The sequence below is a fragment of the Gossypium hirsutum genome, chromosome A02, assembly GCF_007990345.1.
Source record: "Gossypium hirsutum isolate 1008001.06 chromosome A02, Gossypium_hirsutum_v2.1, whole genome shotgun sequence".
NCBI lineage: Eukaryota > Viridiplantae > Streptophyta > Magnoliopsida > Malvales > Malvaceae > Gossypium > Gossypium hirsutum.
This window is the reverse complement of record NC_053425.1, coordinates 11,762,802-11,782,045: the sequence shown is the minus strand read 5'-3', so window position 1 is coordinate 11,782,045 and position 19,244 is coordinate 11,762,802. Positions and strand designations below refer to the sequence as shown.

General features: G+C 30.4%; 2 protein-coding genes and 1 long non-coding RNA gene across 6 annotated transcripts; 2 read left to right on the top strand and 1 right to left on the bottom strand.

Moving 5' to 3' along the window:
• Positions 1–1,097: 1,097 nt before the first annotated feature.
• Positions 1,098–3,825, top strand: LOC107951516 (alcohol dehydrogenase class-P). Its single transcript, XM_041091053.1, has 10 exons — positions 1,098–1,311; positions 1,533–1,669; positions 1,753–1,799; positions 1,890–2,215; positions 2,332–2,414; positions 2,515–2,590; positions 2,700–2,761; positions 2,905–3,000; positions 3,088–3,249; positions 3,432–3,825. Exons 1-10 carry the CDS (start codon positions 1,278–1,280, stop codon positions 3,546–3,548), a joined length of 1,140 nt encoding a protein of 379 aa, XP_040946987.1. The 5' UTR covers positions 1,098–1,277; the 3' UTR covers positions 3,549–3,825.
• A 2,675-nt stretch (positions 3,826–6,500) lies between these two features.
• On the bottom strand, positions 6,501–7,064 carry LOC107952296 (protein TRACHEARY ELEMENT DIFFERENTIATION-RELATED 7A). The gene has a single exon (XM_016887562.1). It carries the CDS (start codon positions 7,062–7,064, stop codon positions 6,501–6,503), a length of 564 nt encoding a protein of 187 aa, XP_016743051.1.
• Positions 7,065–11,866: 4,802 nt separating this feature from the next.
• On the top strand, positions 11,867–15,199 carry LOC107951519 (uncharacterized). Of its 4 annotated transcripts, none has more exons than XR_005911967.1 (5): positions 11,867–12,011; positions 12,118–12,216; positions 12,912–13,022; positions 13,291–13,399; positions 14,854–15,199. It is a non-coding gene; the product is annotated as an uncharacterized lncRNA (long non-coding RNA). The 4 variants fall into 4 exon arrangements; XR_005911966.1 differs by having other exon boundaries at positions 11,868–12,011; positions 12,118–12,194; XR_005911965.1 differs by having other exon boundaries at positions 11,868–12,216.
• The last annotated feature ends 4,045 nt before the right edge of the window (positions 15,200–19,244 follow it).

Sequence of the window (19,244 nt, the reverse complement as noted above, 5' to 3'; positions counted from 1 at the left end):
ACTTATTTGACATACAATTAAAAGATTCCAATTACAAGTTGATTGTTACAAATGTGACTGAGATTTCATTTAAGAATGAATCATGATTTCTTCTTGATAAAATTAAGAAGGTAAGACATACATCTAATTATTTTAAAATTATAAAATAAAAATAAAAATAAAAGAAGAAGAAGAAGAAGAAAAAAGAACATCGTTTATGTCTTTTTAATATCTTTCATTTTAATTGCGCATTTCATCAATCTCACCTCTTGCACGACTTGATTCACAGGTAAACTTGAGTTCTGCAGAAATTGAACACCAAGACTATGAGTTGCAAACTCCATCAAAAAGACTTTTCAGTAGGTACTGACAATCTCTAAATACCAACAAATAAAATTAAAGTTGTACATTTATCCTTCTCTAATTATTAAAATTTCTTAACTTTTAGAGAAGGAAGCAGCCGATGGAAAATTGATTTTTCTACATTTGATCTTTACATTTGCTACTATTATTTGTTTGCTTTCAGTTCACGTACATTTTCCTTACTTTTATTTATGAATAAACTTATGTTTATATATTCCAAATTTGCATTAATTTCTATAAGTACTATATTTATAATAAAAATTTGCTTATAAAATTATAATTGAATAAAAAAATCAACTATTATGTGAAAAAAAATATTATTTCGGGTTATAAAACTAAGTTTTAATTAATAAAATCAAGGTAATTACAGTTCAATCCTAATTTTTTTTTGGTATATTAGGCAAAAAAAAAAAGGAATACAGGATTTGAATGGGCAAGTGGTATTGTAATCATAAGACGCACTTTTCTTCAACCCCACGTTGATTACTTACAAGGAAAACGGTTAATGAGACAGACAATCACAACATTAACTAAAATAAAAGTCAGGGTTCCCTGAGGCGCCCCCTGGTTATGAGTGAATCGTTTCTAGTTTTCAAGTCAACCACGTATCTAAAAAGTCCGCTACTACACCAATAAAATAAAGTCAAATAACAGAATATATTAGTTTTAATTCGAATTAACCAGCCTATCCAAAAACACGACAACAGAATACTGCTACCACATAAAACCAGACACTGATTCTCCTGCAATCAAAACGGTCATTTGACAGAAAAGCAAACCATTGGTGTGCTTTGCGTAATGCAGTGACCTGGATATGGCTTCTGCAGCTATAAATACAACCTTGATACCTTTCTCCTTTCTCCATCAAGCACACACAAGAAAATAAAACCAAGTAATCACATTGACAAAAGACTTTATTTCTGTTAACAGCCATTATGAGTACTGCTGGTCAAGTCATCCGTTGCAAAGGTGATCAATCGACTCTCTCTCTCTCTTTCTTATATGCAACTGTTTCTGATTATATGATCACTGTTCTTTGTTTTTTTTTTTTCTGAGATCTCTGGTTTTGCATGTTTTCTGCTGGTTTTGACTTTTGTTAAAACTTTCTCTTTGTTTTGTCCATCTTGTGACTGATTAATGGGTTGTTTGGTGATTGCTTTGCTAATTCAGTGGTTGTGGTATTATTGCAGCTGCTGTAGCATGGGAGTCGGGAAAGCCACTGTCAATAGAGGAAGTGGAAGTGGCACCACCGCAGAAGGATGAAGTCCGTATTAAGATACTCTTCACTTCTCTATGTCACACCGATGTCTACTTCTGGGATGCTAAGGTTCACACTTCTCCTTTTTTTTACTTCAACTTGTTAGGAGAAAGATTTTCAATCTGACTCTGACATTGTTTCTGTTATTGTAGGGACAAAATCCTCTGTTTCCTCGCATACTTGGACATGAAGCTGGGGGGTATGTATATGTCAGTCTAAATGTTTAGAGTTCCTACAATATACTTATCATGTGTATACGCATTAATCCTTTTCTTTGAATATTGTTCAGGATTGTGGAGAGTGTAGGAGAGGGCGTGACTGATCTAAAGCCAGGTGATCATGTTCTCCCCATCTTCACTGGGGAATGCAAGGAGTGTCCCCATTGCTTGTCTGAAGAGAGTAACATGTGTGATCTCCTCCGAATCAACACTGATAGGGTTGGAATGATTAATGATGGAAAATCCAGGTTTTCCATCAATGGGAAGCCTATCTACCACTTCCTTGGGACGTCTACTTTCAGCGAATATACTGTCGTCCATGTCGGTCAGGTCGCCAAGATCAATCCACATGCTCCACTTGATAAAGTTTGTGTTCTGAGCTGCGGGATGTCCACAGGTTAGTTAGGGACTAAATCCCCCCCCCCGGGGGTCCCCTTTTCTTTGGGATATGTAAACGATGTAAATGAAAGTGAAGTTCTTGTGTCACAACTTGTTTTGCTTTTGTTCTTGTAGGTTTTGGTGCCACTGTGAATGTTGCTAAACCTAAAAAGGGTCAATCAGTTGCGATTTTCGGACTAGGCGCTGTTGGTCTTGCTGTGAGTTATTCTTGTCGCTTTGATGCTATGTTTTCTTTTTCTTGACGACTAGAAAGAGTGTAGGACTCATTTATCTTTAATTCTCTATTCTGCAATTTAGGCTGCCGAAGGAGCAAGAGTATCCGGTGCTTCAAGGATCATTGGCATTGATTTGAACCCCAGCAGATTCGAACAAGGTAGCATTGGTTTTGTAGTTACTTGAACAAAACATTCCAAGATCGGTTATGTTTCTGATTAAGCGAAATCACAAAACTGATCATGTTTTATTCTTATTACTTGTTTCAGCCAACAAATTCGGTGTTACAGATTTTGTGAATCCAAAAGATTACAACAAACCTGTCCAAGAGGTTGGTTCCCCCTTGAAAATTCATTTTTATAAGCATCCTGTTGGATTCTGATTGGAACCTAACCATTAGTTACTAGGGTCACCTTGCGTAAAACCTGTCAACTTGTTATGGGATCCTTAATAAGAAATGATTCTAATGATCAGGTCATTGTTGAGATGACTGGTGGAGGAGTCGATCGCAGTGTTGAATGTACGGGGAGTATCCAGGCCATGATTTCTGCATTTGAATGCGTCCACGATGTAACTAGCTTCTCAACATTTTCCTCTTCATCAATGATGCTAGATTATATCATTTTTCATTTTTAGCTGAAATGACTTGATTTTCAGGGGTGGGGAGTTGCGGTGCTTGTGGGTGTTCCAAACAAAGACGACGCATTCAAAACTCACCCAGTGAATCTGCTGAATGAGAAGACTCTCAAGGGTACTTTCTTTGGAAACTACAAACCTCGGTCTGACATTCCTGCTGTTGTGGAGAAATATATGAACAAGGTGAGTTTATCTTCCTGTTTATTGGAACCAGGAGTGAGTGTTGAATACCAAAACAGAATGTGTTCGATATTTATGCATGAATATGTAAATGCTGGTTCGAATATGTATTGGACACGAGTACATTTCCTCTTCCATACAAATATACTAACAGAGTAAACACTGTGATATCTTTGATGTTGCAGGAACTTGAGCTGGATAAATTCATCACACACACTGTGCCTTTCTCAGAGATCAACAAGGCATTTGAGTTAATGCTTGCGGGTGAGGGACTGAGATGTGTGATTCGCATGGATACATAAGGAATGGATAGCCTGGATTGATCATCCATGGATGAAGGGCTTTTCTGTAGGGTTTGGATTTCCTCATAGTTTACGGACACAATATACACCACATATTTAATATTTTTAAAAGTCCTTGTTTCTTGTTTAATCAATTACCCTTAAAAAATTTAGTGGCTAAAAAGTTGTCTGAGATTTTAAATACTTTGAGCTTGAGTTTCTCCTTTTGTTTATGCACATGTGCAAAGAGTGATTAAGGAAATAAATAAAGTATGGTACATGGTTTTGCTGTTTGTAATGGTAATCTTCTTCCTTGTTTCGTGCCTTTCATTCTCTGTTCTCTGCATTCGTATTGCTATAGGTTCAGCTTACTGACACTTGTTTCGTTACCCCATTACTCCTACTTTTCTATTTGTGTCAATAATATCTGAAAAAGGACCTCGAGGAAAACATTCGCAATTTATTAATCAAGCTGTAAATTATCACTAAATCATAGATATATTTAGAATATTTAAAAACATTTTTTTTTATACAATATAATTTCAAACTCACACACATAAAGATCAAACTTTGATACGAGATACAAGTGAATTTTATCCACATCACATCTAATTTAATAAATATGTCAAGAATTGTTTTGACCTGTAACATAATAGGGTTTCAGAAGTATTTATAATTTTCTTTTTTGTGAAGAGAAAATTAAAAGAGAATTTATATATAAAAAAAAAAAAAAACTCAAAGCCACACAACATATCAATCTCTCATTGAACTAGTTGTCTAATGTGACAAGATAAAAAAATTTCTTAAAAGAAAAAAGTTAGTTGGTATGTCATATGGCAGCATCCTATAAAATGATTTCATGAAATGATGTCACATGGTATCATTAATTTTTAATTAAAAAATTATTTTTCTGAATAAATTTTACATATTAAAAAAAATAGATTTTTTTGACAATATCTTTGCTTCTAATTAAGGACAATTCTCATCGTTACAGCCTACCTTAACTCTATGATGCTTGGATTAAGGTTTAAGGGCAATGCTATAGGACCCGATTTTCATATATTATAATTTACGTATATAATGTGTGATTAGTTAAAAATAAACTAAAAATAAAATATATTAGATAGATATTAAGCAGATTTAAAATTATATACTATAATATATTATGAACTATAATAATTTAAAAAAATATAATTCCTATGGATGAAATTAAGACTTAAAATTAAGTAGGTTGTATAGATTGTACATGTCATAGTTTTGTTGAAGTAAAATTATTCTCTATGTTAATAACAATGTCATTGAAATATATATTTTAAAACTAATGTCTATATTTATATAGAGTTGTTTAAGCGATAATACTACTTTTTTTTGGAAATGTGTTTTTTAGATTCTATAAGTGAATTTAAGGTGTGACAAATATTTAATAATTTGTAATATAAAATTAAATATATAAATAAATGTGATATTGATCATATCTTTAACATGATTGTGGAATCTAATAAAATTCTATAGATAATATATTAAATAATGGGAAAATATTTTATACAATGCGAGTGAAATTTTTAGATTCTATAAGTATGGTTAGGGGTTGAAAAGTGTCCTATATGAGTATATTAAAATATCAAAAAAATAGATATTTAAAAAAAAAAAAAGAGACAAATCAATTTTTCATAACTCTTTGTAGAATAAAAAAATACATTGTAGATATACCAAATACTTACCCTTAAATAATTATGGTATTTTTATCAATTTGTAAAGGATGAATATTTAATATATTGATAATGCAATTTTTAACTCTAAAAGCAAAATTATAAATTTACCATGTTTCTTATTTCTTTTATATATAATATATATAATTGTCATCACTTCAATTTTAATTTTACTTGCAAAATTTTTAAATTCGAGTAATAGTGTTCCAAATATTTATCCTCTATAAATTAACTTCTTTATATATTTATTATCTATTAATATGAAAAATGTATTCTATAACTTGGAATATAATAATCATTAAGAAATAAAAAAATTTAACAATTAAAAAGAAAACTCATTAACTAAAGTTATTATTTGCAAATTTTGGGTAAAATCGAATTAATTCGGTCGAGGTCGATTAACAATTTTTTAGAAATTTGTTTAACGGTTAATTCGGTTCGAAATCGATTAATTAACCGAATTAATCGAAATTTTATATTTTTATATATATTTTACATATAAATTTTATAAATTCGGTTAATTCGATTAATTTGATTAATTCAGTTAATTTTTTTTATATGTTTTATATTTGTTTTAACCAAAAAACAAAAAAAAAACATATAAATTTCAATTAACTGTCCGAATTAATCGAAAAAGTTCAGTTCGGTTAATTTTTTTTGAAAAAATTTTGATTCGATTAACGGTTAAAAATTTAAAAAGATAGATTAATTCAGTTAATAGTAGTTTGAATCAGTTAACCGATTCAACACCCCTAATTATTATAATAAATCTGACACCAGAACACATACACTTTCACTCAATTATAGACTAAATTGACAGAAAAAAAAAACTAATTTCTCCGATCGAGGATTTAATTTTAGTGAAAATAAATACTAAAGGGTTTAGTTGAATGAAATTCGATGCTTGAATTTAATTGTTTTTTTTTAAATAATTAATTATTTAATTTTAATTCAATGATAAATTTATGGTTATATTATTTAACTACTAGTGTAATGTAAATAATTTGTGTTGCTTAAATTATATATTTTTTAATTAAACTTTAGTAATAATCATAAATTTCATTAAAACAATTATAAGTTTATAAAACAATCGCAATATTTTTTTTTCTAAATTTTATTACATCCATGAAAAAAGAAAAAACAGAAAAATGAAAATGAACTTATAATTACATCACATCACATTTTATTTTGGAATTCATAGATAAAGATATCAACAATTGTGTTAAATATCAACTAAAATGATTATAGTGAAACAGAAACAAGACTAAGCTTTGTGTTCCAGTTGATGATGATGAGAACTTGAAGAAGCTTTAGTTCCTTCTTCAATGTCTTTAAGATTTTGAAGAGTAGAATGGAGATTGGAACCTTTTTCAGTTTTCTGGGTCTTTATAATATCTTCACCGATATGAATATCGTCTTCAATCTCAAGTAACACAGCGCGAGGTCCATCGGGACCAGGAACAATGACCTCCTTCACTTTCAGATGTTCATCCACATGAACCCTGTCCATATCTTTAACCGTCTTCTTCTTCTTCTTCTTGAGGAAGCAAAAGAGAGCGGCGGCCAGGAATGCTAGGAAGAACACGCCGCCGCATGAGACGAATACAATTATTATAACTGTATGGTTACTAGGTGATGGTGCTGGAGGAAGTGGTGCTGGTGGTGGTGGAGGATGTACATGAGGTGGCGGTGGAGTGATTGGATGGTGGGGTGGTGGTGATGGAGAAACTGGATGGTGGGGGGGTGGCGGTGGAGAAACTGGATTGTGTGGTGGTGGAGGTGGTGGTGGAGAGAAATAAGGGAAGTTGAAGTTAATAGGAGAAGCCATTGGGATATGAGAAATAGATAATACAAAGTAATTGATACCTTTTTATTTAACTTCTGGTTGCACAAAATGGTAGCATTTTGGAAGTCTATTTGTAGTGAAAGTTTGGGCTTCTTTTTTGGAGAATAGAAAGCATATGAAGTTTTTAATAACTTGACTCTCATTCTAAGTTTAGAGGAGTTGGGCAACAGGGGCTTTGTTTGCATTGTAAAACACTTATACTTCCATGATAATAAGAAATACAAACTCATAAGATATATATTGTATATTTTATATATGCATATATGGATAGAAGTGGTCACCTTGGAGAAGCAAGACATGAAATTATAAAAGAAAGTCTAAATTGTCTTAACTTTAATTTGGCCAACTACTTAGTTTAACAAGGATAATTAGAACTTGCAAGCAAGCCATTCTGTAAACAAAGTTTCTTGTATAATCGCTATTTTCTGGTTTATCATCTCTTTTTCATTGATATTTACCATAATTTATCATAATATTATATATGATAAGTATGATTAATTTTGCAATTAATTAAAAGGTTAAGTAGGTTTTTTTAAATATAATTTTTAATAGTATCATGTCAAAAAATGTGTTGATAGGAATACTCTTTTGACATGAGCAACTTATTTATACACAATAGTTAATCCTATCCTTGAAAGAATTTCTTTCCATGTATGACTATATGAGGCAGGCCCCAATGGCAAAACTGCAATGTATGTGTTTGACACAAGTCTATAGCATCTTAATAATTGGGGTAAAGTTGTGAGGGTGTTAAATGATTAGTTTTATTTGTATTTGCTTATAATTTTTTTAGTGTAAATTATATAGATAGTCACTCAACTATTAGAACATTTCATATTAAGTTGTCTAACTTTCAAAAGTTATAAAATGGTCACTCGATTTATCTTTTTTATTTTTTTTAGGTCCAAAACAGTTAAATACTTAATAATTGGTTGATGTCGTTATTAAGTTAATCACTTGTTTTTTAACATTTATTTTTAACACACATCATTTTCCTGTCATATAATAATTAAAAAAATTATTAACTTAAATTACCTACCTTGTCCCTCTCCCCTCCCTCCACCATCGCTCTCCTCTCCCTTGGATGTTAGGGGTTGGTTCATGGTACTGAAGGTCTAAACAAGAATGTTTCCTGAATGTTTCAAGTTGAAATAAAGGGGATAACCTTAAAATTCACTTATATTGGGCCGAGAAAGGCTCAAAACATGGTTCCTTTGAACTCTATGGTCTTCTTATTTCAACTATTTTAGTAGAGCCTAGCAGCACATCTCTTCATGCTAGCTTGCCAGCTTTCCTTTTTTTTTTTTTCCATTAATTTTTAACAACTATCAACTTCATGTTTGAATGCAGTTCTCAAACCTGTAAAACATTCCAAGTAGCTCTCTCTTTTAACCATTGTTGGGATTTTAGGATCCATTGTTCTATTCTTGGTTTTGGTTTTTATTTGCCTTCGGACAATGGGTTACCTTCGTGGCAATGAATAAAAAATCGAAGGTAAATATTAAATCAACTAGATTTAGATGAGGGTTTAGCTACTAAATCATGGTGCTAACACGATTCTTATTTGTTTTTGTGTATACTATTAACAACATTAAAAAAAAAACTTATTTCATTGCTTCACTTATAAGCAGCTAAAAGATGTCACACAAAATTTCAACAATGAAAACAAGATAGACGAAGGAGGGTTCAAAGTTGTCTTCACGGTATGGTCTCTTTATTCTTTGATGCTTGATGATAATGATTGCTGAAAATTATGAAATTGACATTTTGGTGATAGAGGGAGTGCCCACTTCTCTGTATGAAATAATTTTCATATTTAAAGTGTTGGCAATTGAACTGTTTATGTGAGTTATGTGATTGAATGGATGATATCTAGCCCATTATGGAAAATCATATTAATTGGGAAATATTTTATTGGTGATTGGATTTGTTTGAAATTACCCAAGACAATCCCTTAGATTATGGATTTTAGATTGGATCGTGATTTTGTGGGATGAAACTTGCAGTTTCATATAAGTTAAGGGTGATTGATAACAATTTCTATTGTAATTATTCTAATTTATGTTAATTGTAATTTGTTATTAGAATAATGCACTTTGGTTGATTTATATGCTAGAACAAGAGATTTTCATCCATAAAAGTGATTGTTGGACTTAGAGGAAAGAAGGAGTTGAAGTTCAAATGCTGACGCTCAATGCCACAACAATACTATAGCATAAGACCTACAAGATTAGGCTGAGAGGTTGTTATCTTTAGATGCCCCAAATTTGCTTGTTAGACCTCAAAACACTCCTTAACTCACTACTAAAGAGGACCATTAAGTTTGGATAGCCTAAATCGTCCACAAAAGAGGAGGAAGACCCAGTCTACACCTATCTCAACAACATGGGAGAAAATCAAGCAACCATCAACCACTGATGATGGAATTTGAACAGCCACCAATCCATTTGGAGAAAATCAAGCAAACTCCACCATGAATCAAGGAACCAACACCAAAAATAAAAAGGTATCAAGGGTGGCTAACAAGTATAAATAAATGGCAGTAGCTACACTTCAAACACACCACAATCACTACAACAAAATAGGTTTTTAGTGGCGTTTGGATAAAAAACGCCGCTATAGATCGAGCATTAGCGGCGCTTTTCAAAAAACGTCACTATAGGTCGACCACTAGCGGCGCTTTTTAAAAAACGCCGCTATAGGTCGACCATTAGCGGCGCTTTTTGAAATGTTGCAAAAAAATTAATCACAACGCCGTCGTTTCATGTTGAGCTTTAGTGGCATTGGTAGTGTTTTTTGAAAAACGCCGCTATAAATTAAGCATTAGCAGCGCATTTAAAAGACGCCGTTATAAGTCGACCATTAACGGCACTTTTTGAAAAACGCTGCAAAAAATATTTTATCTGTCTATTTATCATTTAACTGGTTTATTTATATTAATTAAAATACAATTAATTTTTAATTGAATACTTAAATTCTTCAAAAAAAATAATGGCACATAGAAAAAATTTGAAAGTAAAAACATAGAAAAATATTTGTTAAAAATGAAAAAAAATTAAAATATTATTATTTAAAATAATTTAAAATTTTTGGGTATATGACTGGTTATTTTTTAATTTATATATTAAATAATTTTTAATATAATCGTAAAGGAGATAGTATTAATTTTAAAATATTGAATTAATTATTATTATAGTTTAGGGTATATGGTTTAAGGTTTAAACATTAGGAGTTACTATTTTAAGGTTTATGGATTATGGGTTTAAGGATTATAGTTTATGGTTTATGGGTTGGGGTTAGGGGTGAGCAAAATCCGATTCGATTCGAAAAACTCTATAAAAAATTTAAATTTTGAATTAAATAGTTCGAGTTATTTGAGTTAATCAAGTTATTCGGATCAACTTGAATAAAAAATTAAGCTTTTCGGTTTAACTCAAATATGAATTACACAATTCAAGTTATCCGAAAATTCGAATAAGAAAAGACAAAACTACGTAGTTATAATAAATGTTTACTTTATTAAAAGTTAAAATTCAAAATAATTAAGTTAAAAGGTAAAACTACGTTGTTTTGATAAATGTTTACTCATTGAGTTAAAAGACTAAATCATTATATTATTCATGTAGTTAAATAATCTTGTACTTCATCTACTAGTTAAATAATCGGTCCATCTAAACATAACATTAAGTATAAATAATAGGATTCGTTAACTCTACTCGATTTGACTCGAAATTTTTTGACTCGATTCGATTCGATTCGAAAAAATTTCAAATTGAGTTTGGTTGCTAAAATAGGATTTGTCAACTCGACTAACTCAAATTTTTTACTCGACTCGATCGAATACTCACCCGTAGTTGGGGTTTAAGGTTTAAGGGGTTATGGGTTAAGTGTTAGGGGTTTAGGGTGTATGTTTTATAATTTAGGGTTTATAAGGATATAGGTTAGGGGTTTAGCGTTTATATTAATTAGTATTTTTTAATTTATATATTAAATAATTTCTTATATAATTGTAAAAGAGATAATATTAATTTTAATATATTAAAATTATGATTATAGTTTAAATTATTTAAGAGATAATAGATAAACTTTATATATATATTAAATAGCTTAAGATTTAAGGTTTACTTGAGATTTGTTAAATAATGAAATTTTATACAATCAATTAATGCTTTTATATTTAAAAATATTTAATCTAAACCATTTTATATATATTTAAATATTAGATTTAAAAAAATATTGATAAATAAATAAATAAATAAAAGTAACAGATTGATATGGATAAGTAACTATCTATTTTGGATAAGACCAAATTATAACAAATAAAAATGGAATACAAAAACTAAAATCATTCCACATCGAATATCTAGCAAAATAGTTATATTTTAGTTAGGAAGAAATATTTCTAATAAAATGGAGATTAGAATGAAAAAGAATAATATAAAATCATGATTAACGTCTCAATCTTTAATAGAAATTTGATATGTGAGAGATAAATTGCTTACATTGGATAATCCTCACTTAATAATTAATTATAGCCATTTAATTATTTATTTTCTTATTAAAATATACAATATTTATTGTACTTGGTTTTTTTATAAAAATCTAATTTATAAAAAATAATAATAATAAATATTTTATAAAATCACTTAACTAATAACTTTTAATAAACAAAATAAAAAAATTTTAACAGAGTAAATGACGTCGTTTTATTCAAAATAATAAAATAAAATAATTTTTTACGATGTTTTCTTCATAAACCACAAAAACACCACAAAAGGTTGGGTTATAACTTCGTTTGAAACAAAAACGCCACTAATATGTATTAAAATTTTCAAAGAACCCTTTTTTTTTTTTACCCAAATCAATTCCCTCGCCCCCTCCCCCTTCCCCAAATCATTTTTCCCCAAATCAGTTCCCCTCCCCAGATCTGTATGTCTCTTTTCAATGCCTCTACCGTCCAGATCTTTGCATGTCTAATCTGTTGCTGAATGAGCTCAATTTTCCTTTTTGTGTTTTTCTTAATTTTAAATTTTAGGTTGGTCATATGATTCAAGCAAAATCCGATCCCCATAAAATGAATACTTGCAGAGACTGATGGCACTTCCCAACCAGGTTTATTATTGATAGACATAAGGTTACCTTTTTATTTGTGGGTTTTTTTTTTTTTGGTTTGATGGACTTTCGGTGTATGAATTGTTTTGGGGGTTTTCAGTTTCATTTTGCTTGATGTATTATGTTTATTTATACTTTTGGGTTTCCATTTCATTGTTAAATGATTCATCCTACTAAGTCCTGATATAGTATGTAAAGATGTAGCTGATTTAGCAGATTATGTGCAATAAGTTTCTTGTTTCTGAATGCTGTTTGCTGATATTTTCTACGTGGTTGGAATTATTTATTTTGATTATCCGATTGGATTTGTTTATCCATTTATAGTAATCTGTTTGGTGTGTATATTATGAAAATCCATTTGAAATATGGTGTGCTACTATTTCAAAGTTAGATTTCCTTGTGTACATTACTACTTTCAGCAATAGTGTAGCCCCTTTGTAATGTTGGAGTTGCTATCGAAGAGGAAAATATATGTATAATCACTCTTTTGGGATGAGCTTAGTTTATAAATTTCAGTAAGTTGACTTATCATGTTGATTAAATGGGACGCAACACCCCAGCGTTTCAACGGTGATCATGTGAACAATATTGCAATCTTCACTTGTTGCTATCAAGCCTTTTTATATTATTTTCCCAGCTGATTTTTTCAAGCTTGTGCATCGTATGGGGGGTTTGAAATTTGTGTAATTGTTGTATTAATATGCTTCCGGATTTCAGGTGGGTAATCGGATTATCAGAAGAGGATTCATGTCAGAATGGAGCATGTTCTTCAAATTGATAGCTTTTGGTTTGGTATCACTATGCTTTCCATGCATATCCAAATATGTGGTATCATTGTGCATATACAAATATTGATTTTTTTCCCTTTTAACATTTCTTTATAACAAATTTTGAAGTAACAACTAGTCTGTTCCTCTTAGCATGTTTTTAACATAGTGACCATGTTTTTAACATGGTTTTTTTGCTATATCATTTTTCTTCAAGTTTTTTGCTTTGTTGTGAGAATGTAATAAGATGCTTTTTACATTAATTTTTATTCTCCCGTTATGCTGCAGGCATTAGTATTTAATAAAGTCAATTTTGTGTCTTGCTGCAGGCATTAGTGACAATAAGATATATCATTATCACTTAAATCTTAGAGGAAGTGTTTCTACCAGAAGGCTGACTAGGCTACCTTCAATTCCTAAGAATGATGCAAAGTTCAGGTATGGGCCATAAACATTTCTCTGATCTTAGGTTATACAAAACATTATGATCTTATTTATTTGTTTATTTATTAAAAAAAAAACTAATATTGTTGTGCTACCACCGGTCCTCTAGTGGATACTAATAGTAATAAAAAAAAGGGGGAAAAAGAACAAAGCTATTCCATATTCTGCAGATGAATATGGTGTCACCCATGGATCTACAACATCTATTCTTAACTTCTTCTTTTTTTAAATATATTGTTGTTTTTCTTTTTTGGTATGTGTTGTCTATGTGGCTGTAGGACAAATGGTAATCATAGTTCATAGATGACTTTGATCCAAGCAAGCATTGATAACTTCTACTTTTGTATTTAGATTGATAATTGAGTTTGCTCTTGTTTAAATTGTTTGTTCTTTTTATCTCTGACTGTCGTCTTGTTAATTTTGTTCCTTTTAAATAGATTTGACATTTTTCCTTGTTATAAGAAAGAAAAAGAAATATGACCTTTTAATGGACATGTGCATGTTCTTGATGTGTTTGTTTGCAGGCTTACATGCATTTGTTTGCATGTTTATATTCATGTCTCTGCTACTGTGTCATCATACTCATGTTTCAAATGACATTTAGTCAACATAATCAATTACCAGTATCTTACTTGTCGTAAAATAATCAGTTTAATGTTGTCGTAAATTAAAAACAAAAACTATTTAGGTTTTGATAACTTCAATGAATCAATATCTCTTGGTTTGGTTAAGTTTCATTATATTCATTTGATTTTAATTATAATTATTTGTAATTTTACCTTTTTTATTAAATATTTTATAATAAAAATCTTATATAACTTTTTTTTTAATTTTTTAATAAACTGCTTACTACCCTCAATTTCTAAAGTAAAATGTTTGAAGTATATTTTATAATTTTTTAATGAAGCAATTTCAGGCTCTAATTAACCTGCTAGTGCATCACTAATGAAGTGTTTAGTTGCTAGAAATTGAGATGTTTTATCGCTATAAGTGAGGTGTATAAATGTTGTTAATTGAGATGTTAAAGTGCAGCAAATTGAAGTGTTTAAATGCTGTAAATTGAAGGGTTAAAGTGCTACAAATTGAAGTGTTAAATGCTGTAAATTGAAGTGTTTAAATGTTGTAAATTGAAGTGCTTAAATGTTGTAAATTGAAGTGTTTAAGTACTGCAAAATGAAGTGTTTAGTTGCTGGAAATTGATATGTTTTATCGCTATAATTGAGGAGTATAAATATTGTTAATTGAGATGTTAAAGTGCTGCAAATTGAAGTGTTTAAATGCTGTAAATTGAAGTGTTAAAGTGCTACAAATTGAAGTGTTTAAATGTTGTAAATTGAAGTTTCTAAGTACTGCAAATTGAATTGTTTAGTTGCTTAAATTTAGTTTATGTGCCATGTGATGATTGTGTTTTAAAATTTAACTTGTTTTAGTTCCTTACATTCTTACAGGATTTACATTCAATGAGCAAGAAACATTGCAGCAACTCATTGGGATCGAGCAGTCAAAATTCAGAATCAAACGACACACGAGCTATATTTGGAGCTTAGACTGTCACTGTAATCAGTAAATTTTTTCTGCCACTTTAAATGCATGCTCATGGAACTGCATTTTATGCTTTCCTAGAATTGTAAGTTCAAATAAGGTGTTGATCTTGCAATTCATACATACAACTTGAGCAAGTTGATATAAACTAATTTGAATTTTTTTTAAAAAAAAATTCAAAGGAATCTTATGTAATCAAAGGCAATTTGACTTGCTGCATGAGATATAGTGAAAAACATTTATCTTTTCGTTCATGAATTTCCATTTTAATACGTCTTCAAATTAAATTGTACATTTCTAAACTGGTGGAATCCCACTTCTGCTGCATTCTCTAACCAAAAAATGGAGTGATGTATGTACTGATAACATTTCTAAAGGATTTGCTTAAGCAGGTAAAGGGATGGGAATGGATTTGTGGCGTTTTTATAATATTTTATTTTTTTTTTCGTGACTTTTAGTGGCGTTTTTGGGAAAAGCGTCGTTAAAGAACATGACTTTTAGTGACCTTTTTTGGGAAAGCGCGGCTAAAAGTTAAGTTCTTTAGTGGCATTTGTAGAGAGAGCGCTGTTAAAGGTCATGTTCTTTAGCGGCGTTTTTGGAAAAGCGCAGTTAAAAGTTTGGTTCTTTAGCGGCGTTTGTGGAGAAAGAATCGCTAAATGTCATGTCTTTTAGCGGCGTTTTTGGGAAAAGCACTGTTAAATGTCATGTTTTTTAGCGGAGTTTTTAAGAAAAGTATCGCTAAAGGTCATGTTCTTTAATGGTGTTTATAGGAAAAGCGCCGTTAAAAGTCATGTTCTATAGCGGCATTTTTTCACATAAATATCGCAAAATTTAGTGGAGTTATTTATAGTGGCATTTTTTGCGGCGCTTATCAAAATGCCACAAATTGTTTTAGTGGCGCTTAATAGGCCCAAAAAAACGCCGCTAAAAATTTATTTTTTTATAGTGAATTAAGAGCATTCATCTTAGAAATTGAGAGTTGAAAAGAAAAGCAAAAGTCTAAGAGAAATGTCTAGGAGAGGATGAGAGCCACCGTGAGAGAGCAAGTAGAAGTTAGTCACAGAGAACCATTAGATTTGACTAACATCTCTTCTTAAATGTGCATTAGCCATAGAGAATCACTATTAGTTATTCATATTTCATCTTTCCCTTATATTATTTGTTGTTTTGTTGCTATGTTAATGAACATGATTGTAAATTGTCTTCTTGCTTTCAATTTAATGATCATGACTTAATGTTGTCTTCTTAGAATGATTATAAATCTTTGATATGTTATATTGACTCTTTGCTATTAATGTTTGTGTTTATGATTGTTTATTCATTTAAGCAATTACATGTTTAACTTACAAATGCATGACCATTATGTTGGATTTGGTGCCCTAAGTATAGTATTTTCGTTAATATACACTTGTGATTTTTTTCTGTACAGATTGATTAATAAAACAAATTCATTGATTACAATTAATATGCTTTGTATTATTTTCCTCACATGATTTTTGCACGCAAAGCAAAATGAAAGCAAATGTTGCTCATTAGTTGTCTAATGTTTAACTAATATTAAGCAGTATTACGTGGTCAAATTGTAATATGAAAAGACAACTTGTATTAGTAGATAAACCTAAACACGTCCTTAGTCTAATCGAAAATGAGCAAATTGATTGAAAGGGTAGTCTTGGTTATCGGAGCAAATGACTCTCAGAAGATAGAGACATAAATGTGACTGATTAGACTGATAGTACATTGGACATGATCCATACAGAACAGATTCTGAATTCGTTTATGGATCTATTTAATTGTGACGTTCATAGTGTGACATACCTAAATCTTAAGTGGATGGTGGGCTATATATGTGTGACTCGTACACTTTGGTGTAAGTAAAAGCCTGTGTTTAAATAAATAAGGAATTGAAAGCTGGTGTATTAGATGTACGACTTCTTTAGTATGTAGCATCATTCACAATAGTGGAATTTATAGTCCAAAATATAGGTAAATTATATCATTTCATTGACATTACATGGTTGATGAATAGTAAACGTGGCCACAGGTCACTTGTCTTTGTGATGGATGACTTGATAATTATTTGACAGTGATTGACTTTTCATGCAAAAAGATGTAATGATTACCATGAGATAATATAAGATCATATTGGGAGAACGGATATTATCCCAAAGAGATTAAGGATATTCTATGAGGGTAAAACACTTATGACAATGTCATTGGACGAGCATTAAGTAGTTGTTTTCACAATGGTATGTTGTTGGGGGGAGCTCAGTCACGAGACTATTATGGAATGACTTCATGAATAAATGAGTTTATAATTAATAGGAAAAAATTTGAGACTTAATTATAAATTATTTAAGCCTCAACTACATATGTCCAATTGATCCCTCTGTTAGCTTATTGAAACCATAAATGAACTGCTTGTTTGAATAGAAATGAACGGAATGAATAGAAAAAAAGAAATAGGAAACATTCAAAAATGATTATAATTTTCTCCAAAATAGGGAAACTGAATCATTTGGAAGTGAATGTAGGTTTCCAAAAATGGAAATGGAAATAAAAATGGAAGTTTGTAATCTTCTATAGGATTACTTAAAAAATGATGGAAGAATGATTTTATATTTTTGGACTATTTTGAAGTTCAAAAATGAAAATAAATCATTCGGTCATTGTGAACATGTTGAGTTGTGACATATTAAACGAATTTTCTCGAAATTTTATTGGGAGTAAAATCGTCAAAATTTTACTGGAGTAAAATTGAGATGAAAAAAATTATTTAATATGTAAATATGTAAATATTATTTTATTTTATTTTAGGAAATAGAAAAAAAGAGTCGAGTTGGATCATATTATAGAGTACTGGATTAAAAAGGCCTAGGAATTACTCGTAATTGAGCCCGACGTAAGAAAGGTCCAAAACCCCTCATATAACATGAAGGGGCGAAAATCCTAGTAGAAATACAAGGGTGAGTCATCTATTTAAAATAAACTTCTACAACTCTACAAGGATTCTACTTTTTCTTCCTATAAATAGATGGCATCGGTAGATCTATTTACACAACTTTTGAGTGATTGTTATTTTACCAAAAAATAGAGAGTTTATTTTTAAATTTTAAATATATTTTTCCAGAATACCGATTTCTCTTAAGAAAGGAGAATTTCTGTTTTTATCTTAAAAAGAGAGAAAACTTTTTCTAATTCTATATTTCGATTCAATTGGTTCTAGCCCAGACTCAAAGTAGTTCATGGTATGAGAATAGCGGAGAAGATCTTTTGGTTGAAAGTTGGGAATAACGAGCATCCGTTAAGCCAAAAATATAGGTAAAAATTCAATTAAGTTTATTGCTATAATATTACAAATCGGGTCAGTTTTTAAAATTTTAATTTGATAAACCATAAATGTAACATTTTTTAATTCCATGCTTGGCATATTTTTGGATGATTTATGATGAGAATTAGTGAATTTGATGCTCCTAATCCCTTAAATTCATGTTTTTATCCTTAGAAAAGCATTTGGAAAAGCATTTGGGAGCAAAAGAAGTGAAAAATGGGCCAAAATTGGAGTTTTCAAGATCTACACAGGCTGGGCACATGCCCATGTGATCCACACGGGCAAGCCACACGCCTATGTGCCAGCCCGTGTCAATATCTCTTCCTGTTTCTCAAACATGCGAAAAAGCTAATTTTTAGGATTTCTAAACATTCTAAAGTCTATATAAACATACTAGAAGAATACCTAAATGGGGCATGCAGAGCAGAAAGCAGAAATTACTTAAAGGACGTCGTTGGAATCGTCTCAGAAGCAGATCCACATCAAGATTGAAGATCTCTATTCAAATTTCTTTCGAAGTTTATTTGGGTTTTTCATGTCTTATTGTTTTTCTAAATTTGAGATGTCTTCCTTTTATATTATAAACTAAACTCCCTAAATACCTACGGAGGATGAAACTTACGATGGATCTTATTATTTAATTATCTAAATTACACGATAAATACTTGTTCTTGTTCTTGATTATGTGTTTTTAATCCTAGTTTTAATATTTTTAGGATATTATTCCAAGTTTGATATGCTTATTTAGTGGAGCAAAAGTCCTTGTTTAAGAGTAGATCTAGCATAATTAAGTGGAGTTGCATGCAATCCTAGAAATAGGACGAAATAAATCTATCGGATTAGAGTCAAATCTAATAGGGGAATCCATAAATAGAGTTAATGCGATGATAGATGTTTTAATTAAAAAGAGATTTCAATTAATCAACCTAAAGTCAGTTGTTTTTAGTCTCGAAAGAGATATTAATA

Excerpts from the sequence above, each read along its gene's own strand:
- LOC107951516 (XM_041091053.1), top strand. The coding sequence starts at position 1,278 with ATGAGTACTGCTGGTCAAGTCATCCGTTGCAAAG. Across the intron at positions 1,800-1,889 it reads CTTGGACATGAAGCTGGGGG|GATTGTGGAGAGTGTAGGAG; the intron begins GTATGTATATGT and ends AATATTGTTCAG. Across the intron at positions 3,001-3,087 it reads CATTTGAATGCGTCCACGAT|GGGTGGGGAGTTGCGGTGCT; the intron begins GTAACTAGCTTC and ends CTTGATTTTCAG.
- LOC107952296 (XM_016887562.1), bottom strand. The coding sequence starts at position 7,064 with ATGGCTTCTCCTATTAACTTCAACTTCCCTTATTTCTCTCCACCACCA.